The sequence below is a fragment of the Panthera leo genome, chromosome B3, assembly GCF_018350215.1.
Source record: "Panthera leo isolate Ple1 chromosome B3, P.leo_Ple1_pat1.1, whole genome shotgun sequence".
Lineage (NCBI taxonomy): Eukaryota > Metazoa > Chordata > Mammalia > Carnivora > Felidae > Panthera > Panthera leo.
The window spans coordinates 19,760,329-19,786,481 of record NC_056684.1 but is presented as its reverse complement, the minus strand read 5'-3'; the positions used below and the strand labels follow the sequence as shown (position 1 = coordinate 19,786,481).

General features: G+C 39.6%; 1 protein-coding gene across 1 annotated transcript in view; it reads left to right on the top strand.

Annotated features, from left to right (window-relative positions):
- Positions 1-24,168, top strand: part of TARS3 (threonyl-tRNA synthetase 3) — a 63,323-nt gene extending 39,155 nt beyond the window's left edge. The window contains exons 11-19 of the mRNA XM_042941194.1: positions 2,939-3,105; positions 3,974-4,136; positions 10,227-10,364; positions 13,850-13,927; positions 14,012-14,112; positions 16,628-16,732; positions 20,813-20,885; positions 21,862-21,976; positions 23,238-24,168. Coding sequence (XP_042797128.1) covers positions 2,939-3,105; positions 3,974-4,136; positions 10,227-10,364; positions 13,850-13,927; positions 14,012-14,112; positions 16,628-16,732; positions 20,813-20,885; positions 21,862-21,976; positions 23,238-23,386 — 1,089 coding nt within the window. The 3' untranslated portion in view covers positions 23,387-24,168. The remainder of the gene's footprint in view (positions 1-2,938; positions 3,106-3,973; positions 4,137-10,226; positions 10,365-13,849; positions 13,928-14,011; positions 14,113-16,627; positions 16,733-20,812; positions 20,886-21,861; positions 21,977-23,237) is intronic.
- The last annotated feature ends 1,985 nt before the right edge of the window (positions 24,169-26,153 follow it).

Sequence of the window (26,153 nt, the reverse complement as noted above, 5' to 3'; positions counted from 1 at the left end):
TTTTCAAAAGTTACATCCAAATTAGTTAGCATATAGTGCAACAATTATTTCAGAGTACATTCCTTAGTGCCCCTTACCCATTTAGCCCTTCCCCCCTCCCACAACCCCTCCAGTAACCCTCAGTTTGTTCTCCATATTTATGAGTCTCTTCTGTTTTGTCCCCCTCCCTTCTTTTATATTATTTTTGTTTCCCTTCCCTTATGTTCATCTGTTTTGTTTCTTAAAGTCCTCATATGAGTGAGGTCATATGATTTTTGTCTTTCTCTGACTAATTTCACTTAGCATTATACCGTCCAGTTCCATCCACACAGTTGCAAATGGCAAGATTTCATTCTTTTTGATTGCTGAGTAATATACTCCATTGTATATATATGCCACATCTTCTTTATCCATTCATCCATTGATGGACATTTGGGCTCTTTCCATACTTTGGCTATTGTTGATAGTGCTGCTATAAACATGGGGGTGCATGTGTCCTTTTGAAACACCTGTATGCTGTGGATAAATGCCTGGTAGTATAATTGCTGGGTCGTAGGGTAGTTCTATTTTTAGTTTTTTGAGGAACTCCATACTTTTTTCCAGAGTGGTTGCACCAGCTTGCATTTCCATGGATGAAATATGATTTTTAATCTTCAGAATAAGCGATCAGGGTTTCTTCAGGAGACCAGACTGAGCTGTAGACTTCTCAACCAGCATGGCTGTATTCTTTGCCAGCACTTGATATTCTTTACTCTTTAGAGAAATAAATTGATGAAATGGTATGAGATATATTTTTCCCCAACTTTTTCTTTTGAAAAATTCAAATCTACAGAAAGTTAAAGTGCAGTACACTGAACATCCATGTATCTTTCATCTAGATTCATCAATTTTTAACATTTTGCCAGTTTGCTTTATCTTTCTCTTACATGTATGCATGTGTGTATAAGAAAGACAAAACAATACATATATTACATGTGTATGTTATAATATATAGAGATGAGGCATGTAGATGGTAGTAATAATTGGTTTTTGCTAAACTAAGTAAGCAGTAGACATAATGACATTCCCTTCATAGGACATAGTTAAAAATTTTTTTTTTAAATGTTTACTTATTATTGAGAGACAGAGACAGAGCATGAGCGTGGGAGGGGCAGAGAGAGGAGGAGACACAGAATCCGAAGCAGGCTCCAGGCTCTGAGCTGTCAGCACAGAGCCCAACGCAGGGCTCAAACTCACAAACTGCGAGATCATGACCTAAGCCGAAGTTGGACTCTTAACCAACTGAGCCACCCAGGCACCCCTAAGACATACTTTAAAATCATTCCCAAATACATGAATTGTGAACATGAGTAGCAATTGTACCCAGAGTGGTTTAAAAGTCGATTGATCATCATCTCTGAGCCAAGCTTTAAACCAGTCTCTAGTAAAAACAAATAAGCAAACACACCAACAGTTCTTCAATTTTGGGGACCTTGTTTAATCTGAATATATAGAGGTATCTGACATAGCCACAAAATAATTAGTGCTATTTGTTATAACCTATACTTTTGTTAAAACTTTCTCATTTAGTAAAAATGAAGGCTAGGTAAAGCAGCTTACTGAATGGCTGACACCCAGCTATCCACGAGTGGCTGAAAAGATGCTCTGCCAAAGAGTAACAAATAGCATCCTTTTAAGTGTTAGTAATTTTAAAATGTCATGTTTTAGACTTTTTTAATTGTGAAAAATATTTTTTTTTACTTCATTAAAATATGGTGGTCTAGATTTGTACCAAGTATTTCTTAAGTGATTAACGGATGGTAAGAACCTAGGAAACCAGCAACAAAGGTCATCTGATTGCTATCCGGAAGAAAAAAAAAATTAAAATAAGTACTTCAGCTGACTCTCTTTTCCTGTCCTCAGTGATTGAAGTAGGGAAGCCATTTACAGGGAGGGAGGGAGAAAAGCCAGTTCATGACTTTATAGATTTCAACCACTTCATGTGATAAAAATTAAAATTCTCAGCTTCATTTCTATTTAAAACTAAATAGATCAGAGGCACCTGTGTGACTCAGTCAGTTAAGCATCCAATCTGAATTTCAGCTCAGGTTATGATCTCAGTTTGTGGGATCAAGCCCTGTGTTGGGCTCTGCCCTGACAGCCTGGAACCTGCTTGGGATTCTCTCTCTCTCTGCTCCTCCCCTGCTCATTCTCTCTCTCTCTCTCAAAATAAGTAAATAAACTTTAAAAAATAATGATAAAACTAAATAGATCAAAAGTAAATTTTCATGCAATGTAGCATTCAGGCTTATTGAGTTATGAAATTATTTTACCTCTTCAGTATAGAAAAAATCCTGCTGTTTATCTAGAATGTAGCAGGATTTGGGAGTTTGTAGTTATAGAAAGCTTATATATACATAATAATATAATATATAATAGTATATAATACATATAATAGATGTTATATGTAATTATATATAATTTCAATTACTAATTTTCAAAGAATTAAAACATGGACTATGTGCAGTTTTATAATATAAAATAAAGATACTTAATATGAAAATTATACTGAGAGTACATTAATCTAACCTTCATGACCCAGAGAGTACGACACCTAAAACTGAGGGCACCTTAACCAGGAATTAATATAAGATGCAATCCCAGGGGTGCCTGGGTGGCTCAGTCAGTTGAGCATCTGGCTTTGGCTCAGGTCGTGATCTCATGGTTCGTGAGTTCGAGCCCCACTCGGGCTCTGTGCTGACAGCTGGGAGCCTGGAGCCTGCTTTGGATTCTGTATCTCCCTCTCTCTCTTTGCCCTCCCCAGCTTGCACTCTGCCTCTCCCTCTCTCAAAAATAAATAATAAACATTAAAAAAAAAAGGATGTAATCCTAAGTTAAAAATATTTGCATCTAGTGTTACTTCGCGTGGAATTGTGATCTGTTGTGCCACATTTTAACATTCAACGCATTTATCTTAAAGGAGGAATATCACCAACGTAACTTCACAGAGGTGCTCTCTCCCAACATGTACAACAGCAGGCTCTGGGAAACCTCAGGCCACTGGCAGCATTACAGTGAGAACATGTTTACCTTTGATATTGAAAAGGACACTTTTGCCCTTAAGCCCATGAACTGTCCAGGGCATTGGTGAGTATTAAAAGTGAAGCAAATCTGGGGCGCCTGGGTGGCTTAGTCGGTTAAGCATCTGACTTCGGCTCAGGTCATGATCTCACGGTTCATGGGTTCGAGTTCCGCATCAGGCTCTGTGCTCACAGCTCAGAGCCTGGAGCCTGCTTTGGATTCTGTGTCTCCGTCTCTCTCTCTCTGCCCCTCCCCTGCTCGCACTCTGTCTCTCTCTGTCTCTCAAAAATAAATAAAAATGTTGAAAAAACAATTAGGTTCAGTGCCAAAATAATGGCACATTCCAGGTGTTCTTGGAGCCTGAGGGCAGACTGCCCAGCCCTGCCTACGGAGGTGTCCGAGAGGGCTTCACTTAAGAAGTAGACTTTGAGGGGGCGCCTGGGTGGCTCAGTCGGTTGAACATCCCACTTTGGCTCTCATGTTTTGTGAGAGGTCATGCTCTCATGTTTTGTGAGTTTGAGCCCTGCATTGGGCTCCACACTGACAGTGCGGAGCTTGCTTGGGATTCTCTCTCTCCCTCTCTCTCTCTGCCCCTTCCCCACTCACTCTCTTTGTCTTTCTCCACATGAATAAACTTACACACAAAAAAGTAGACTTTGAAGTAAATTGTACACAGTAAGTGGAAATTCATTGGGTGAATAAGAATATGGAACAGAATTTCTGGAAGAGAGGACGGACAGGGTCCTTTCTCAGAGTACTGCAGTAATATAAATTCAAGGTTCAATAATTCCTAGAATTTGTTTTTAAGCTGGTGATCTAAGAACCAGAATAAGGTGTTTACAAGTCTTGAGGCTTCATTGTAACTTATTATTTAGATAATTACTTAATCTTTGCTGTGCTAAGTACAAGCTATGTGTCGTTGCATCTTTTCTAGTTTAATGTTTGCCCATCGTCCACGATCATGGAGGGAAATGCCTATAAGATTTGCTGATTTTGGAGTTCTTCATAGGAATGAATTGTCGGGAACTTTAAGTGGCTTGACTCGAGTTAGACGCTTCCAGCAGGATGATGCCCACATCTTCTGCACAGTAGAGCAGGTAAACAGTAATACAGGATGAAGCATGGTTGGCATAAATTCAGTGTGTTGCCTTGGACACATCTCTTAGTTTCAGAGTTGCTGTAAAATAAGATCTTTGGTCTTGTCTCTGAAGTGTCCTTCAGATCTAACATTTTGTGATCCTCTAATTTGGGTAACAGATCAGTAATCTCTAGTCATGAAATGTATTATTTTTTTCTTTAAAGTTTCCTCCAGTTTTATTAACTTAAATACACTAAGTGAAATATTTTAAGGGATTTGGTAGAATTTTGTGGTTTTTTGTTTGTTTTTCAACATTGTGTAGAAGTGAGAGTTTACTTTTTCAGGTTTTCAGGTCACTTCAAATAAAAATTGTCATGAAAAAGGCACTATCAAATGATTTGACCTAATTGACATTCATAGAACACTTCAACCAATAACAGCAGAGTATACATTCTTTGAAAGTGCACACAAATTACCAAGATAGACCATATTCTGGGACTTAATAAATTCTCAACAAATTTAAAGGGATTCAATTCACACAAAATATGTTCTCTGGTCACGGGAGAATTAAAGTAGACATCAGTAACAGAGAGCTATCTGGAAAATCCTCAAATATTTAGAAAGTAAATAACACACTTCTAAATAATACATGGATCAAAGAAGAGATCAAAGAGGAAATTAGAAAGTATTATATATCAAATGAAATGAAACACAATACATCAAAATTTATGGGATGCCATTAAAATGATACTTGGAGGGACATTTGTAGCACTAAATGTCTATATCAGAAATGTGTATATCAATGACATCAGCTTCCACTTAATAAACTAAAAAAAAAAAAAAAAAAAAAAAATCCCAAATTACATCAGAAGTAAATATTAGAAAATAACACAGAAATCAGTGAAGTATAAAAAAAGAAAAACAATGAAAATATCAGTAAAAACCAAAGTCTATTTCTCAGAGAAGATCAATAAAATTTATAAACTTTTAGACTGATCAGAAGAAAAAGAGAAGGTACAAATTAAAAATACTAGAAATGAGAGACATGGCATTATTTCAGGTTCTATAGATAGTAAAAGAATACCAAGTCAATATTATGAACAATTTTATACCAGTAAATTTGACAACTTAGATAAAATGGACAAATTTCCTTGAAAGACAAACTACCAAACTTCATTCAAGAAGTAGATAATCTGACTAGCCCTGTGTCTATTAAAGAAGTTGAATTGGAACTGAACAGCCTTTGCACAAAGAAAACTTCAAGCCATTATGGAATCACTGGTGAATTCTACCAAGCACTGGAAGAAAAAATAATACCTATTCTTCACATTCTTGCTGGACGTTAACAAAGACCTCCCACATACCTTATAGTATCAGTGGAGTATCATGTGGGCATAGACTTCCACCCTCATCTGGCAGTAACAAGGTGCCTCCCTGCTTGAGTGGTGTCAGGGAAGGTCTAGTGGAAAGATAGGACTTTTACTACCACCCCACAGTAATGAGGCCACGAACTCAATGTGGTCAGTAATGGCCACAGTAACAAGATACTCCTCCCTGACAAGGTGTTATCAGAGGAAACCTAGTGGAGTACCAGAAATCCTACTGTCACCAGCAGTCATGGCCCCCCAGTGGGAAACCTAGACCATCTATTCCCACTTTGCAGTAACCAGGAAGTATTTCATCCTCTAGTTGGAGTGAAGTCTGTGGAAGCCAGCTAAAACAGAAGGTTTAAATAAAATTAAAGGTCTTATACTGCCCAAACTTTAAATTTTATAAATCAAAAGTCAAACATCATGCCAAGAACTAGGAAAATCTCAACTTAATGAAAATGGACAATCTATGAACACTAATGTGGAGATGACAAGGATATTAGCATTATCTTACTAAAATATCTCATTTAAAGGAGCCATCATAAGAATGCCTTAGCAAGCAATTACAGACACACTTGAAACAAATGAAAAAAAAAGTTTCAAAAAAGAAATAGAAAATCTCAGGAAAGAAATAAGAGATCTAAAGAAGAACCAAATGGAAATCTTAGAAGTGAAAAATATAATAACTGAAATAAAATAGTAGATGGATTCATGAGCAGAATAGAGGGGACAGAGAAAAAAAAATCCGTGAACTTGAAGACAATCATGGAAATTACCTAGTTTGAACAACAAAGAGAAGAGGCTGAAATAAAAATGAACAAAATTTCAGAGACTGGTGGAACTAAAACAAAATGCCTAATATTTATGTTACCAGAGTTCTGGAAGAAGAGGGGAATAAGGATGTAGGTGAAATGTACTCAAAGACATAATGGCTGAAACTTCCAACTTTGGCAAAAGACATAAGCCTACAGATTCAGGAAGCTGAGAAAACTCCCAAAAAGATAAACCCAAAGAAATCCACACCAGGGCACATCATAGCCAAATTTCTGAAAACTAATGATAAAGAAAATGTTTGAAAGCAATGGGAGAGAGATCAACATTATCTTTAAGAAAAATTTTTTTTGCACAAGAGGAAATTTTTTATCAAAAACCATGGATGTTAGAAGGAAGTGAACAACACTTTTTAAATGCTGAAAGAACTGTCAACCCAGAATTCTGTATCCATAAAAAATATCCTTCAGGAATGAAGGGGAAATCAAAACCTACCTTAAAATAATGGCTCCAGGAAGTACTCTAAGAAAGATAAATATATTTCCCTTTGCCTTTTGAGGTTTCTAAATTATGCTTGATGGTTGAAGCAAAGATTATAACACTGTCTGATATGGTTCTCAGCATATATATGAAGAAACATCTAAGAAAATTATACTATAAATGGAGTAAAGGGATGTAAGATTTCTGTACTTGAAGTGATAAAATGATGACATCAGTAAACTGTTATGTAATATCTAGAGAAACCACTGGGGAAAAAATACACACAGATAGATATATGCTAAAAATAGATAAATAAAAATGGAATTCTAAAAAATACTAAATTAGATGATAGAAAGGCAGGAAAAAGAAAAGAAAAATGAATAATAAGACAGTACAAGAAGGAAACAATATAAACAACAAAAAAGACAAAGTTAAGTCCTAACATATTATATTAAATGTAGATGGTTAAAATAATCTATTAAAATGGAAATATAATTTCAAAATTTGTGGGGCACAGCAAAAGCAGTACTAAAAAGTTAATAGCATTAAATACATGTATTATAAAAGAAGAAAAGTCTCAAATCAATATCTAGACTCCCACTGCAAGACCTAGAAAAAAGGAAGGGCAAAATAAACCCAAAATAATAAGAAGGAAGAAATCAATAAAGACAAGAGCAGAAATCAATGAAATTGAAAACAGAAAAACAATGGAAAAATTAATGAGTTAAAAACTTTTTTTTAAAAGATTAACAAAATTGGCAAACTTCCTTCAAGACAAAGAGAGAAAAAAACTGGGAAGACAGAAATTACCAGCATCAGGAATCAATAGGGGATATCACTAAAGACCTTGAAGACATCAAAAGCATAATAAATGAATGTAATAAACTACTCTACATAAATCAGCTCGACAACATAGTTCAAATGAGCTTACTGCTTAAAAAGTACCAACTACCATAAAATCACCTGATAGAAATAGATCATTTGAAAAGCTTTGTCACTATTAAAGAAATTGAATTTATAATTTTAAAACTTCCCCAAAAGAAATCTCTAGGCTCAGATTTTTTCACTGAATGCTATTGAACATTTAAAGAAGAATTAGTACCAATTCTGTATACTCTGTTCTGAAATAGAAGAGAAAATACTTCCTGGTTAATTTTATGAAGCTACTTTTAACCAATACCAAAACCAGACAAAACTACAGACCAGTATCCCACATGGATACAGATGTAAAAGCCCTTAACATAATATTAGCAAATAGAATTCAACAATATATAAAAATAATTCCACATCATGAGCAGTTGAGGTTTAGCCTCCAGGGATGTGAGGCTGATTCAGTGTCACAACACCTGTCAATGTAATCCACCATATGACAGGCCTATTCATAGGAATGTAAAATGGTACAATCACTTTCAAAAACAGTTCACTAGTTTCTTAAAAAGTTATGGGGCGCCTGGGTGGCTCAGTCGGTTGAGTGTCCGACTTCAGCTCAGGTCACGATCTCACGGTCCGTGAGTTCGAGCCCCGCGTCGGGGTCTGGGCTGATGGCCCAGAGCCTGGAGCCTGCTTCCGATTCTGTGTCTCCCTCTCTCTCTGCTCCTCCCCCGTTCATGCTCTGTCTCTTTCTGTCTCAAAAATAAATAAACGTTAAAAAAAAAAATTAAAAAAAAAAAAAAGTTAAATGCACACCTCCTGTATGACCCAACCATCTCACTCCTTTTTTTTTTCCCCAAGAGAAAAAGAAAGCACACATCCCTACAAAGACTTGAGCACAAACATTTATTGTAGCTTTATCTGAAATAGCCACAATATAGGAATAACCCTAATGCCCAATAACAGGTGGAAATAAAAAGAAACTGTGGTACAATGGAAAACTACTAAACAAGAAGGAATGATGTAGGGGCACCTGGGTGACTCAGTCAGTTAAGCATCTGGCTCTTGATTTTGGCTCAGGTCATTGTCTCATTGTTCCTGAGATTCAGCCCTGCATTGGGCTCTGTGCTGACAACAGAGCCTGCTTGGGATATTCCCTCCCTCTCTCTCTCTGTCTCTCTCAAAATAAATCAATAAACTTAAAAAAAAAAAAAAGGAATGATTTATTGATACTTATAACACAAGTGTATCTATCTCCAAATAATTATTCTGAGTGAAAAAAAGCCAGACAAAAATAGAGCATCTACTGCATGATTCCATGGATAAAACATCTGAAAAATTCAAACTGATCCATAGTGACAAAACGCAGATCCTTGCCTGTCTCCTCTCTCCTAAATGTGTCTGGTTTTGGGGGCAGCTATCCCGTTTGCATTTAAATGTGCCCTCCTTTCCCCACACCCTCACAGCCCCTAGCTCTGATCTCACCACACTCTCTGGGGCCTCAGTTACTTCGTAGGCTCAGCTAGCTGCCAGTTTCACCTGCATCTCAGCTGTCCCTCTGGAGCTCCAGATCTCAATCTGACAGGGCCTGGTAGACGTGTCTCCCTGGCCATCACAAGCATCCTCACATTTGCCATGTGTAAAATCAGTCCCCGCTTTTGCCTTCACACCACTGCCTCACCCTTCCCTGGTCACTCATTCAGCGGATGCACCAACGTCCTGTCCACTGCCCAGGCCAGGAATCCGGGTGCCCTTTACTTTTTACTCCTCATGTCCAATTAACCATAAGCCCTATTGATAGCTCTCCCTAAATGTATTGTTAATTCCTGAATAATTTTGTTCATCCATTCCTGAATTTCCAGCACTTGGCACAAATTCCTTGCATTCCAGCTGCTTCTCTTTGGTTCAAACTACCATCATCTCCCTCCTAAATGACCCTGCCAGCTTCCCAATGTGCCTGGCTTCTAGTCTTGCCAGTCCACTTCCCATGAAAGGAACTGATGGGATTGTGTGTGTCTCTTGCTGAAGAACCCTTCATTGGTTTCCCATTGCTCTCAGGGTAAAAAGTGCAGACACTACCCTGACTTTGAAGATCCTTAATTTTCTCTGGTCCCTGTCTGCCCCTAGACTGATCACCTACCAACTTCCCTTCTGTGCCGCTCTTCCGTCTCATACACAACGTGGTTCCACAGCAGCTTCCTGGAGCTGCCCTGCCCTAGCCTGCCCCTCTCTCCTGTAGGCCCTCACTCTTAGCATTTCCTCTGCTCCAGAAGCTCCTCCCCTCGCTTTCCATGGAGAACTCTTACTTATCCTGTTGTCGCATCAGCTTGGCTATCACTCCCTCTGTACAGCCACTCTTCCCCCTTTTGTGTGGCATTGCTCATGGTGAGGTAGCCTTGTCTGGACTGGGAGCTGCTGGTTGCCTGGTCACGCCTGGAGTGTGGTGGACATTTCTTGAGTATTTGAGTAAGGAATGGATAAACAACCAAAACAGTGTCATCAGCTGTGTAGTAAAAACATGCCTTATTTCTATCTGACACGGAGAATTCTTTTAAATGCCAGAAATTGATTTGATTTGGTGTTAACTAGTTAGAACATGTCATTTGCTCTCATTTCAGATTGAAGAAGAAATAAAGGGGTGTTTGCAGTTTTTGCAATCTGTTTACTCAACGTTTGGCTTCTCCTTTGAATTAAATTTGTCAACAAGGCCTGAAAACTTCCTAGGAGAAGTAGAGATATGGGATGAAGCTGAAAAGGTAGGGAGAGACAAAGTGCGCCCCTTCATTTACGTGAGCATGGAAACCACCCGAGTTTCTGCAGGTACCCTGCATGAGGAGGTAACAGTGCTTTGCAACAGAAATGTTTAAATTGGAAGTTACAGGATATGAAGATTGTCCAGTTTTCTTTGTAACAGTGATAATAACAATACCTCACGTTTGCTTCAAACACTTTTTATTTGTGCTCTTTCAATGTCAGTCACTAATACCAGTTTCCCGTGTTTTTAAAGGAATCCTCTGCTTTGCAGGCACTCTTGGTGTGTGTGCAGCTTATTTTAAGCTATTGCTTGTTGGTCCATCTTAGTGTGACTCATAGATGTAGATGCACACACCCAATGCTTGAATCCCCTGCAAAGTCACAGCCTCTAGTGCCGTCCTCTAGTGCTTCGAGAGGCACCCAGAGACTCACATATCACATCTCAGCTTTGGAAAACAAAGATTAAGGAGCTCACCATGCTGCTTATTTTTTCTCACCAAACTTGAAAAGGCTATAGTGTATCTCCTGTGTCAGATTTTACTAGAAATGAATACGGTATTATGGCCAGACACCCCAGGAATGCCTAATCCCTGACCAGCCTTTTGGTCCACCTCTTCATGGAATACTCATAAATGCTTATCACACAAATCTTTAAGGAATAAGAATCAGAGGAGCACTGTATGATAGTGTAACAATTAGTTTTCTATTAGGCACTGAGGCAGGCAGAGACTGGGTAGAAGCATTTTAGGCATGAGATCTGATTAGACCCTTCTTCTCCCCACTGCCCCATGCCCATCCTAAATAGACCTTTTTCCATGTCTTTTGCATGGAGGAAGAAAGTCAAATTAGACACCCTGCCCCAGGATGCTGACTCAGTTTACCTGCCTAGCCACATGGAAGTAGGAAGAGGAAATGAGGCCACAAAGCTTGGCTCTGGACCCTTTTTTGCCTAGTTTCAGAGGTTAGCTCCATGAGTAAATTATAGAAATCTTGAAGCATTAAGGTCTGTGAAATGGTGATGATGATTATGATGATGATGATGATAATGGTGATAACACCTACTTCATAAGGTTATGATGGGCTTAAGTGAAATAATTTATATGAGAAGTTTGTCATAGTGCCAGCCACATGTAGGTGTTCAGTAAATGTTAGATGTTCGTTTTATTAATTGTAGTAGTAGTATCATCATCATCATCACTCCATTCATGGAGTGCAGGGGGCTAAAAGATGGATGGACCAGGTGTGGGCCTGGCACAGGGAGAATGGGTGGGCAGTTCCACCATTGTTTTGCTCTTTTAGCTGACTGATTGTTCCCTTAGGAGATGAGAATCCTTCCACTCTGGGGGAATTTCTCTCATGATGTCTACCCCTGATCTGGGAATCAGTGAGATGAATATATACTTATATATATATTCATATATATATTTGTCTTCAGAAGTCTCTAAAATGCTTTGAAAGAGACATTAGTTAAGTCAGCCCCAAGGCCAAATTGTTCCTGGGTCAGCAATTCACCATTACCTTATTTTCTGTCTCAGATTGTGTGTAGTTATGGAACCCAGCAAAGATCACTAGGGAGCTATATAGCATGACCATCAGATGAAAGCTTGCCCAAATAACCAAAATATAGGAGCAAAAAATATCCTAGATTTAAATGATGTGAGTCCTGCTTCCTATTAAGTTTCATCAAGAAATCTGTGACCTAAAGGAAATCAACTTTTTCTTGTGGAAATTAAAATCCAAAAGAAATGGGAATTGAATGTTCTATCTCCAAATTTTTAATTTAACCTAAATTCAGCTGTAGAGTTCCCACTCAGATAAGTCTGAAGGGAGTCTGGGCTGATGCTTCAGCAGACCTGGTCTGGCCTCTGCTACTGGAACTTATGTAAATCTACAAGCTCCGGGGAGCTAGAACCACTCCAGATCTCTCCTGCATCCCACTTTTCCAGAGTTTCCAGGGTCATTAAGATCCTTAAGAACATTACAAGCCCACATCACAGTTCCAAACAAATCAGTATGTGCAGAGCCCAGCACCATACCACAGTGTATCGGGAGCCAGAGACTTGGTTTACCTGGAAAAGGAGAATAGAGAGCCATCAAGAGAGAGAAGGAGATCTTGATTTTTCCTCTGCCAGGGTGCAGTCAGTGTCCACATATGTGAATTACAATGGTTCAGTCTCCTCTCAGACAGACACTCCCTCCCATACCTTGCATAAACAGAAAGCTTTCTTAGCCTTGGCTATTCCTGTCAGGCCTTATGATTACTGTGTCCTCAGAGGCTCACCGAGGATCAGTGCCACCTGCTTTATGCTCTTCCCCAAAACCTGGCCTTTCTTTCTCCTCCCTGGGAGCTCCCTAACTTCTCCCCATCACTTAGTTGCCTGCTGTAGCAGGGCCTCATTTTTTCTGGGAGGATATTCCAGTGTCTGTTCTCCTTTCAGAAACAGAGTAAGGCTGAGGCTGGCTTGCCAGCCTGTGAAGTGCGTCTGTGGTGGTATCCCTCTCCAGTCCAAAGTAGAATGCAAGCTGCTGTGGTAGGATCAGGCCCTTGAGGGAGCCTCCTGGGATCTCAGCCAAGACCAGCTCCTGATGCACTCTGACTGAGATCCTGGGGAAGCCTGCTGGGACCCCAGGAGTCAGCTTTGTTGATTACTCTGGCTTTAGCCCCCCAGCATCACCACTGCTTTGACTTCTCTCAGCAGCATTTTACTCCCAGATGTTACCCCCTTCATGGGCACCAATATCTCAAGGTGTTGACAGGACTTTGGGTAGTGGTTTGGTGGTATGCTGGGCAGGGACTTAGGAATGCACAGGTGCTTCTCAAGGAGGCTGGCATAGGGAATATCCAGAAGACCCAAAGACACTTTTATTAATACTTACATGTATACCCAATCACCCATAAGTACTGAGGGTCTTCACTACAAGCTACAGTGAAAGAACATATGTGTCAGGCTGAAGATCCAAGTGGGCCTCCTGCTCCCACCCCTGCATAAATCATAAAGGATGCCTGTCCCCAGCCACACATATGGAGGTAGAAGAAAAGCAAGACACCAGTGGAAGGCCCTTTCCTTTGGCCTTTTTATCCACCTAAACACAGAGCGGATGAAGGAGAAAGATTAAAGCTTTCATGCCTTTTAATGTGTGGAGGACTCACCTACAAAGAGCTGGGAAGTGTGTGGGCGGGGTGGGCTGCACTGGCAGGAGGGTGAAGTAATCCCTCCCTAAACACTTGCCTGGAACAACTTAGTACATTATCTTTTAATTTTCCCAGTTACAGTGTGTATAAGAGCAAGTACCAACTTAATCGTCTTTATGTAGTCCTTGCTCAGTAGTTTATTGGATATAAAACATGCCCAATAAATATATGTTGAGCTAAAATAGAATATAATTAAAATTTGCAATAACTTACTTTTTTGAGCTATGTGGCCAAAAAAAATGTACAATGAAATGGAAGTTTTAAATGTTCTCTTCTTTAAAAAAAAAAAAATAGCAACTACAAAACAGCTTGGTGGAATTTGGAAAACCATGGAAGATGAACCCTGGAGATGGAGCATTTTATGGCCCTAAAGTAAGTAGACTCTATGCCTCAAAAAGAGTAAAATTTAAAGGAAAAGTAAAAGCTGTCTTTAAGTAAACACCATTTAATTTACAGATTGATATAAAAATCAAGGATGCTATTGGCAGATACCATCAATGTGCTACAATTCAGCTGGACTTCCAACTACCAATGAGATTTAATCTTACATATGTTAGGTGAGTAATTGAATATGATAAATAATGTAGTACTAATATGCTAATTATTTGTCATTTGAATATTAGCAATATAAAAATAAACATTAATATACAGGCTAGTGAATGTCTAGTAGTATATCTGCAATATACTCATTTTTTAAAATTATTTTTTAAGTTTTAAAGTCCAGTTAATTAACATAAATGTAATATTAACTTCAGGTGTACAATATGGTGATTCAACACTTCCATACACCTGGTGCTCGTCACAAGTGCCCTCAATCCCCCTCACCTATTTAACCCATCCACACTCTTCCTTCTGGTAACCATCAGTTTGTTCTCTATAGTTGAGAGTATGTTTCTTGATTTGCCTCTCTCTCTTTCCCCCACCTTTGTTCATTTGTTTTGTTTTTTAAATTCTGCATATGAGTGAAATCATATGGCATTTGTCTTTCTCTGACTGACTTATTTTGCTTAGCATAATACTCTCCAGCTCCATCCATGTCATTGCAAATGGCAAGATTTCATTCTTTTTTATGGATGAATAATATTCTATTGTGTGATTTTTTTTTTTTCTTTATCCATTCATTGATTGATGGACACTTGGGCTGTTTCCATAATTTGGCTATTGTAGGTAATGCTGCTGTAAATGTCAGGTTGCATGTATCCCTTTGAATTAGTATTTTTGTCTTTTTGGGGTAAATACCTAGTAGTCTGATTGCTGGATTGTAGAGTAGTTCTATTTTTACCTTTTTGAAGAAACTCCGTACTGTTTGCCAGAGTGGCTGTACTAGTTTTCATTCCCACCAACAGTACAAGAGGGTTCCCTTTTCTCCACATCACCAACACCAATTGTTTCCTGTGTTATTGATTTTACCCATTCTGACAGGTGTGAGGTGATATCTCATTGTAGTTTTGATTTGCATTTCCCTGATGGTAAGTGATGTTGAGCATCTTTTTATGTATCTGTTTGCCATCTGGATGTCTTCTTTTGGAAAAATGCCCATTCATGTCTTCTGCCCATTTTTAAACTGGATTATTTGGGGAGTTTTTTGTGTTGAGTTTTAGAAGTTCTTTATATATTTTGGGTACTAACCCTTTATTGGATATGTCATTTACAAATATCTTCTCTCATTCTGTAGGTTGTCTTGTAGTTTTGTTGATTGTTTCTTTCACTGTGTAGAAGCTTTTTATTTTGATGTTGTCCCAATACTTTATTTTTGCTTTCATTTCCCTTGCCACAGGAGACCTATCTAGTAAAAAGTCTAATACCAATGTCACAGAAGTTACTGACTGTGTTCCCTTCTAGGATTTTTATGGTTTCAGGTCTCACATTTAGGTTTTTAATCTGTTTTGAATTTATTTTTGTGTATAGTGTAAGAAAGCAGTCCAGTTTCACTCTTTTGCATGTAGCTGTCCAGTTTTCCCAATACCATTTGTTGAAAAGACTGTCTTTTTCCCATTGGATGTTATTTCCAGCTTTGTTGAAAATTAATTGACCATATAATTGTGGGTTCATTTCTGGGTTTTCTGTTATGTTCTGTTAATCTGTGTGTCTATTTTTGTGCCGGTACCATACTGTTTTGAATATTACAGTTTTGTGATAAAACTTAAAGTCTGGAACTGTGATGCCACCGGCTTTGCTTTTCTTTTTCAAGATTGCATTGGCTATTCAGGGTCTTTTGTGGTTCCATACAATTTTAGGATTGTTTTTCTAGCTCTGTGAAAAATCCTGTTGGCATTTTGACAGAGAGTGCATTAAATGTGCAGACTGCTTTGGAAGAACAGTATTTGTTCTTCCAATCCATGATCGTGGAATGTCTTTGCATTTCTTTGTGTCTTCTTCAGTTTCTTTCATCAGTATTTTATAGTTTTAAGAGTACAGGTCTTTCACCTCTTTGGTTAAGTTTATTCTTAGGTATCTTATTGTTTTTGATGCAATTGTAAATGGGGCTGATACCTTAATTTCTCTTTCTGCTGCTTCATTATTGATGTATAGAAATGCAACAGATATCTGTACATTGATTTTGTATCCTGTGACTTTACTAAATATATTATCAGTTTTTACTATTAATATTATCAGTTCTAGCAGGTTTTTGGTGGTGTCTTTCAGGTCTATATATAATATGTCAACTGTAGAAATCCATTTTCCTTATTTCTTCAGTGTCTTTGACAACTGTTCAATATAGTACTGGTGGAGTAAGCCATGGTTCAAAATCAAGTTAATTTTTAAAAATTATGATTTGCAAGATTGCTTGTAAACTGACATCAGCCAGTAGTTTAGAATAAAAATAATAAGTTGACTTATAATGGAAATAGTGATCTATTATAATTTTGCTTTTTCCTACATAATGTACTTCATTTCCCTTTGGTTTGTATTATTATTTCTAATAAGTGGCACATTATAGGCTTAAAGATGATTTATGAGGAAATCGTTGTTTTACCTAGTTCAGGAAAATAACTTTTAAATATAAGATAAGAAGATAAAGTTATTACTGAATCTTAAGAAAATACATAAATGTATAATTTTCATTTTTAGTAAGGATGGAGATGATAAGAAGAACCCTGTGATCATTCATCGAGCCATTTTGGGATCAGTGGAAAGAATGATAGCCATTCTCTCAGAAAACTATGGGGGGAAATGGTAAGTGATATGGAGAAAAAAGCTATATGTCTATTATTCTTTTTTTAAAAAGTTTATTTATTTTGCGAGAGGCAGAGATTGTGAGGGGGTAGGAGCAGAGAGAGAGGAAGAGAGAATCCCAAGCAGGCTCCGCACTGCCAGCACAGAGCCTGAGACACAGGGCTCGAAGTCACAAAACCGTGAGATCATGACCTGAACTGAAACCAAGAGTCAGACACTTAACCGACTGAGCTACTCAGGCGCCTTTTATTCTTAAATATCATGTCTAACAAGATAAGATTACTATGAAAAAAATGGTGGCTCCTGCCTTATAATTAGCAAGTATCCAAACAGCAAATAATCAATTCTTATTGAATCTTCCAGATCAGGAAACCAAAACAAAGAAAACAAAGGCACAATGACTTAAAACTGCATCATTTGCCTTTTTGGGAACTCGGTACAATTAAAGAGTTATCTTTATCAATTCCAAGCCCTTCAAAGATCTAGTTGCATCTGGACACTGAGAGTACCACCTCTTGCTGTACGACCATCCCTCCTTCAGTCCATGTTGTTTACCTAATGGGGGCGCCCAGTCAACGTTAGAAGAAAAACATTTAAACCTGGTTCACAAATGGCTCTGAACAATACTTTGGCACACACCTAATAAGGCCAGACAGCTACTGTAGCACGGTGCCACTTAGGGATGACATGTGGAAGGGAAATGCCCTCAAGTGCAGGAATTTGAGTGGTACATCTCTTAGTCCTCTTCCTCTGGAAGGAAAAATGGCCAGAGGTATAGGTTTCCACTGATGCATGGGCTCTGGTTACTGCTCTGGCCACAAGCTCAGAGACTTAGAAGTAATTGGATTGGAAAATAGATGACAAGTAGATTTAGGGGAGAGGAATGTGGATATTTGCTCAGAATAGGCCATGAAGTTGGTGGTGCCCAGTCCAAACCTGAGGAGTTTAATATTCAAATATAGGAGGACCCATTCTGTGGTTACCATCAGCTTCCATCTTCCCCTAGTGACCACTCAGTGGTTCATGAATGAAGCGGCCACTAGGGGATATGGGTTCAACAACACGAGCCTCACCAAGTTCCGTCTGGCTATGCCTCTTCCGAGGATTCAATCTGCCATCAGTAGTGATCAATCCTGATCGCCGGTATGGAACCATAACCCAGGGGAAAAGTCAGCTTTCTGGATCCTTTTCATCATGCAAGGACCAGTGACTTCTCCTTGCTGGCAAAGATACCAACTCTGGATTTTGCTTAGCTCTTCTTTCCTGCCATACCTCTGACAACAGCACCATATAAATACTTACTGAGCCTTGACTGTCAGAAACACAATAATCCTTCTGACCATGGAAGTAATTTTTTAGCAAAAGAAGTAAGTCACGGAGCTGAATTGTGGGATTCGCTACTAGGGAATTGCCATATCAGCAGTCAAGGCACCAGCTGGCAGACGACATGTCTTGTGATGGCATGTCCTATGGCATGTGGAAATGCTACAGCCCAGCAACCACATGGGACATCTTTGCCTCCCATCTATGTTTAAGAAATTAGGGGCACCTGGGTGGATCAGTCAGTTAAGCATCTGACTTCAGCTCAGGTTATGGTCTCACAATTCATGAGTTCAAGCCCCACATCCAGCTCTCTACTCTCAGTGCAGAGCCCACTTCGGATCCTCGGTCCCCTTCTATCTGCACCTCCTCCACGCTCTCTCTCTCTCTCTCTCTCTCAAAAATAAATAAACTTAAAAAAAAAAAAGAAATTGAGATCTGCTGTTAGTGCTTAGTTCTATTTTAGTCCTGTTCTGCTGTCGCTGGGCACAGTCCCTGCAGCTCCCACCATTGACACTGGGCCCTGGATGCTACTGCTGGCGTCACTGCCTCAGGTCCCTCCCAAAGCTCCATGTCTCTGCATCACCCTTGCCAGAACTGATTCCCTATAGTACCTCCCTCCATGTGCCACTCTGTCCCAAATCAACATGCCATGCCTGCACATGCCAGGTCACAGGCCTGGACTCTAACATGTCTAGGGAAGCTGGGAAAGCAAATTTCTGAGCAGGCAATACAAGGTGGGAAATTCTCCAAGCAGAGGGCTCATCCAAAGGTCCTGGGAAGCCAGAGTCTCTATATATCCCTGAGGTTTTATTTGTGACCTTAGAGAAATGTACTCAGGTATCATGGGGTGTCCAAGCTGTTGAAGTTACAGATAAGCCAAAAACATAGATGTGAGTATGCACGCTACCTAAGTATGAGTTAACATGTCGATATTTCTTTCCAGTTGATTGTTTTAAATAGTTTTAATGTAGGTGGGAGATGGTGGTGTCTTGCTCTCAAGTAGTGGTGGTGAAAAGAACTAGTGGAATCAGGAGATGGTGCCATGCACTCAGTGTGCTGTCCTGCATTGCCCAGACTCAGGGCACAGGCTCTTCAGCTCATCAGTCAAGAGTTCAAGACACGTGCCAGAGTTGCGGTGAAAACCTCCCCAAGATCTCACAATAGCAATGGTTAAAATGTGGCTCCCCTGGGGATGGGGTGGGGACAGAGCTGTCTTTCTGTGTTTTATCATGTGTATTATTATTGCTTTATCATGCATGTTACTTTGCTTTTGTAATTTAAGAATAAATATATAAATGTGTATGTTCATAAAGTGCCACCGGCTAATAGTCCCCACTGCATTTACTTTCACCTTCAAACAAAATACTGATGAAGAAATATTTCCCACAATAAACAATACTTAGGGGCGCCTGGGTGGCTCAGTCGGTTAAGCATCCGACTTCAGCTCAGGTCATGATCTCGCGGTCCGCGAGTTTGAGCCCTGCATCAGGCTCTGTGCTGACAGCTCAGAGCCTGGAGCCTGTTTCAGATCCTGTGTCTCCCTCTCTTTCTGACCCTCCCCCATTCATGCTGTCTCTCCCTGTCTCAAAAAAAATAAATGTTAAAAAAAAAAAAAAAACCAACAATACTTATACCCAACTTCCTATATACATATACACACACACACACACACACACACACACATGTATATATGTGTATATATATGTATATATATGTGTGTGTGTATATATATATGTACACATACACATACACATACACATATATGTATAATATATATATTTTTATTTCACTTTGAGATCATTATAGATTTATAGGTAGTGGTAAGAAGTAATAAGAAAGGTCCAGCATACCCTTTCCCCAGTTTCCCCAATGGTAACATCTTACAAAACTGTACAGTATCATGACCAGGAAATTGACTTTGATGCAGTCCACCAGCCTTATTTAGTTATTTAGGTCTTCCCAGTTTATGTGCATTTCTGTGTATGTGTGTGTTTAGTTCTATAAAATTTTATCAGGGTACCCAGCATCAGTCAAGATATAAGACAATTCTGTTATTTATGAGGATTCCTTGTGCTACCAATTTATTGTTCCATACCTTCTCCCCCACCCCCTTCATCATCCTGTGACAGCCACTCATCTGTTCTCCAAAATCTCCATGATTTTGTCATTCCAAGAATGTTACATAAATGGAATCATACAGTGTGCAAACATGTTGGGTTGGCTTTATTCATGCACTGGAGTTCCCTTGAGATCCATCCAACTTGTTTCAAGTATCAGTGGTTGGTCCCCTTTTATTGCTGGTAGTGTTCCATGGTGTGGAGGCACCCATGTGACCATTCATCCACTGAAAGAAATTTGGAGTGTTTCCAGTTTGGGGCTATTCTAAGCAAAATTGCCATGAACTAATATTAGTGGGAAGGTTTCTGGGTGAACATGTTTCCATTTCTCTTGGGTGAGGGCCTGGGAGTGCAGGCCCTCTAGTGTAACCAGTGGTACAATAAGTGATGGTTAGTCCTTCCTCCCAGCTGCTCCCCTGTTCTTCCCTCCCTGTCCTACCATAATCCCTAGCTTCTCCTCTTGTCTATGCTGTTCCTTTTTAGCTCTCTGTATAGAGGTTTAGTTTACTTCCATATCACTCTACTGAATCTGCTCTCTTGTGAAGTCTTACTTATAAAGAAAATCTTTGGTTATTTTTTAAATCACATAATAGATGATCATCATTAGATTTTGAAAATATATATTTTATATATTTTTCAGGCCTTTCTGGCTATCTCCTCGTCAGGTAATGGTCATCCCTGTGGGGCCAACTTGTGAAAACTATGCACTTCAGGTAAAATCAGAGACAATATAAAGTACATAATAATCTCGGCATGTAGTCTGTGAAGGTTATTGACTTGGAATATTTTTCATACCTTAAAATACTGCATAACTAATACATTACTTTAACCACCCACATTTTCAGTAATTGAAAGTAACATCTGAATCATGTCTGTGTAGCTGGATTAAAACTATTTTATTTCTTAATGTTTTTGAGATTGGGATTTTATTTTTATTTTTGTGTTTTTGAGAGAGACAGAGGGTGAGCACGTGGGGTGGGGGGAGGGGCAGAGGAAGAGAGAATCTTAAGCGGGCTACATGCCCAGCACAGATCCTGACTCGGGGCTCAATCTCATGACCATGAGATCATGATCTGAGCTGAAATCAAGAGTCAGATGCTCAACCAAGCCACCCAGGCACCCCAAGAAATTGGGATTTTAATACATCTCTCATACTTAAATTATTCTTTTCCACATGGCTCTGTTAAGGAAGATACTTATGTTATCTATTGCCACATAAGTTAATTCCAAACCTTAGCAGCCTGAGACAATATTTATTATCTCATAGTTTCTGAGAGTCAGAACCTGGGAGCAGCTTCACTGGGCGATTCTGGCTCAGTGCCCCTCACAAGGATGCCAGTGGTGCTGTCAGCCAGCCAGGGCTGCAGCCTTGTGGCTCAATCACATCATTGTTGGAGGCTTCAGTTCCTCACCACATGGGCTTTTCCAAAGGTTTCCTGAATGTCCTCCCAAAATGGCAGCTGGTTTCCCCAGAGGGAGTGATGTTAAAGACGTGGGAGCTGAAGTCTTTTAATCTCCAAAGTGACACACCCTCACTTCTGCCCTTCTCTGTGGTCACATCGAGCAACCTGGTACAAGGTGGAGGAGGTGACGCAAGGTGTGAATGCAAAACGCGAGGATCCCATGGGTCCTCTCGGAGGCTGGCTACCACAAATATTGTAATAATGAAAGTGTTTCATTTTCTTGTAGGTATCCAATGCATTTTTTGAAGAAGGATTCATGGCTGACGTTGACTTAGATCATAGTTGTACACTAAATAAGAAAATACGAAATGCACAGCTGGCTCAGTATAATTTCATTTTGGGTAACTTAAGTTTAAATTTTATCAAATGCTTGTTTTTTCACTCTAATTCTAAAAAACAATATGGTATAACTATGTGAATATAGTATAACTACATGAGTATGGTATAACTATGTGATTAAGACAATTTGATTGTTACGTATGCACCAAGAACAGTCCATGGTGTTCTTGGTTAGTTGTTAGTATTACTAGCAGTAGTTAATATCGCAAACCAACAACAAAAAAACGTGAAAATGATTGCATCAGTAGAATTACGCTCTTTGTGTGTCAGCCATGTGACAGGCCTCAAATATTCTCCTTTGCTTTTCTGATTTATTACAAATCTTTGGGATTAAACTAATGAGTGGGAGAGAGTCCAAATTTAAGATGATCAAAAGAAAAGAATTTAAGTGAAAAAGTGTCCTGAAGGCATATGAGTACTTGGATGAACATCTAAAATTTTGACTTTAAAATGAGTCAGAAATCAAGAGAAACTGATACCGTATTCCTCCAGGCATGATACTGTTATCTCAAGTTGAAAGATTCTATAGAAGGTAAAGTAAATACACATAGTGTTGTCCTATCAGCCATTTGTCATTGAAAGTATTTGTGTATTAGGTATTGTGATGTTTCAGTCAGGCTCCTTCTGGTGACAGAACTCTCACAATGACTTAGACAAAGACAGAATTTATTTGGAAGTGTAATGAAGTACCTCATGACATGGAAGGTAGAATTAAATAGCCAAACCATTAGAAGACTAATTGGAGCAAGCTGGTCAACTAAATCTCTTCATTTCTGGCCCCTACTTTGCTCTGGGTCTTTATGTTTTTCTTGAATATCTACTTTATTCCCCTTAACTGGTGACCTATTTCTTCCTTCTACATGACAAGAAACATGCCAGCAGATTCTGGCATCATCCCACTAAGGGGCACTAGAGAGAAATTATTTTTACCTACATTTCTGAAAATTCTGGTTGTCTGGTTGGGCATGGGTCTGGTGCCTCCCCAGATGCCATATGGAGTCAGGGGGTCTGTAAGATCTCCCTGTTCTGATTTGTACCCTAAGACCACAATATATGTTCTTGCAAGTGGACAATAAGGAGAAGGGGTTAGAAGTCATTCCTCTTTGAAGGGTTTACTATCAGACAATGACCTCATGGTCATTAGACTGATAATTAGTGATTAATACTGAAGAAGAACTCAATAAGATGTGTCATGTGACTGTTGACTTAATATTTATTATATCATTTATTTAAAATAGGTTTATTTCCCTTTCTTTTCCACAGTGGTTGGAGAAAAGGAAAAGACGAATAATGCTGTAAATGTTCGAACAAGAGACAACAAAATTCATGGAGAGATTTCTGTAACTTCTGCCATTGATAAATTGAAGACTCTCAAGAAATCACGTACACTAAATGCTGAGGAAGACTTTTGAAATTCTTCCTTGTTCTTGCTTCTATGTAACCTTGTTTTGAACCCTAAAAATGCATTTTTCTTAATTATCTTTAGTACTTCTGAGAACTTTTGACCCACTGATGGGCTCAGTGAGAAAGGAGACAATGAATGAGTAGCTGATATTAAAAGTTTAATTCTTTAATGTCTCTGAAGCTAGTAAGAGGACAAGCTTGGGAAATTCTTAATTTCCTAAATGCCTTGAAAGACTTAAATGGGAAAATATTATTCATTGAAAGAGGGGAAATACTGGGATATGAAGATTATGAGATATTATTACTGAGACTGGGTTTTCAAACAATAGGCTTCAAATAAAAATCTGCAAAGCTTTTTTAAATATAAGGGATAATCTTATTTTCTAGTAACATTACACCTCAGGTATTTTTATGGTTGTCTTACTAAAGTTCACATTGAAACTTTATCTCCAAAATTGGAATCATCACTTAACTAACCAACAACCTTAAAACAAGAAGCTAGTACTAAATACTGGATTACTGACCAAGGACTCTGAACCTCAAATTCAGTGTTGTGGAATCTACTGTTGTTTGCAGTATAGGTTAAGAGTTGCTGTTTGAATGCTTCTAATTGAAAATCGAGCCTTATTCATCTGTAGAAAAAATAAATTCCTATATAGAATGCAGCACACAGTGTTTCCAGTATTTCAGCCATTGGCTTATAAGTAAGCAGCTCCCCTAGAGTTAAATTGCTTTTTTGATGAGATGATGTATTACTGATTAACACATTCGGTTAACCTTAAAAATAAAACTGTCGGTTATTTTTTATAAGTTTTTTTTTTTTAACGTTTATTTATTTTTGAGAGAGAGAGAGAGACAGAGTGCAAGCAGTGGGGGGAGGGACAGAGAGAGAGGGAGACACAGAATCCGAAGTGGGCTCCAGGTTCTGAGCTTTCAGCACAGAGCCTGAGGCGGGGCTCGAACTCAACGGAGTGCGAGATCATGACCTGAGCCCAAGTCGGACGCTTAACTGACTGAGTCATCCAGGTGCCCCAAAACTGTCAGCTATTTTATCAGCAGAAATGGATTCTTTCGGGAATAGCAGATAATTATAATTTGGGACATTTTGCTATGGCAAAACCATACACAGGAGAGAGGGCTGTTTTTTTATAGAGCAAAGGTGGGAGGCGGAATTGGGAAGGACTGCTATAATCAAAAAGTCCATTGGAGTAAACTGGGAGCTTCAACTGTAGTGGCTTTTCTTTAGTGAGTTGTGACTGCTTCTCATTGGTGGGGCTGTTGCAGCAAAGAGAAAATCTTCCTCTTGCTGGGGTAGCAAAGTATAGGTTCTTCCTGTTGGGAATGCAAGGTGCCTCTCTTGCAGTTGGGTGTGTAGTCCATTAGGAGTGGTAGGGCATAAGAGCTGGCCCTTCTGGCCTCCTGACTCCATCTTAAATACAGTTCCCTTTAGTCAGTTTCACAATGTAAATGGAGTTTTGCTTTTAACTGAGAGGAATACCTTACTGCTCAGAACAGGATTGAAATAGCTTTATGCCAATAGAGAATTTAGCTACCAATCAAGAAGTATTTATTGGGTGCTTATTTGGCTAGGTGCTGTGCAATTCAAAATAAATTGAAGACATGCTCTCTCTTCTCAACACATTTATTATTTAGCATCCTGAACAGTTAAAAAACAAAACTGCAATTTATATCAAACCTGTATAGTGCTGAAAGGTGTGCAAATTGTGTGATATAGTTTTTAGGGTAATATTTATTAAGGTCTTATTGTGTGCCAGCCACCATTCAATATACTCTTTTCATTCATCGAAACTGGCTAGTGAGGAAATGGGGAGTCAGAAGGCCCCCAAAAGAATCTCGTGCCAGGTGGGTAGAAAAGGGGAACGCAGGTCAGCAACACAGGACAAAGAAGGCTGTGACAAAAATAGGTACAGTCTGCCTTATGAGCACGCAGGGAGCCAAAGTCCTGGGGTGCAGCTCCCCTCCCCAAGGCTGGCCTTCACCAGGGAGGGGCTCATGCTTTGGACCCTCCTTTCACATCCCAGGGTTCTTGTCCCAGTGCTTCTGGACCTGAATCCTTGACAGGTATACTTACTGTCCTCTCCCAGGCTCTGAGGAACTTCCTGGAAGTAATGTATGTCTTTAAGGAGTTGGCTAGTGATGAAACCAACAGCTGACCAGAGAGAGATGCTAGCTGGGCACTGATCAGGTCGGCAACACAGGGAATGGGGGTCCTTTTGGGGCTGCCTGCCACACCCTGGGGGTCACTTCCCCAACTGGGTTTGTGCCACAGTTTCTTCATCTGTCAATAAGTACCTTTTCAGTATGAAATCAAACATGTCATCAAAACCTTCGCAGAGTACCGAGCACAAAGCAGTTTTCAACCTCACAGCCAGCCCATATAAATGGTGGTCAACTTCCCAAATTTGCCCGCCTCTGATTGCAGCCGCTTCAGGTTGAATTTCGGTCCCGGGTGACGTTCGCCAGTCGCTAGCCAAGGAAGGCGAAGCGAGCGCCTCGTCCAGCGGGCATGGGGAAGCAAACAACCTCTAGGCTTCGCGACCTTATCCCACCTCCACCCCAGCCCCGGGAACCCTCTGCCCAGTCCGCCGCGGGACACGGAAGTCCGCGCGCACCGGCCAGACGCCAGCTGCCGGGCCCAGCCGAACCCACGCAACGCCCGCCGCGCGCCTGCGCCTTTGGGTCTCCGAGGCCGCGCTCGCACACGCCCCTACGGCGCCCGCGCCGGCGCCCCGCCCCTCTGTCCAGTCCCGCCTC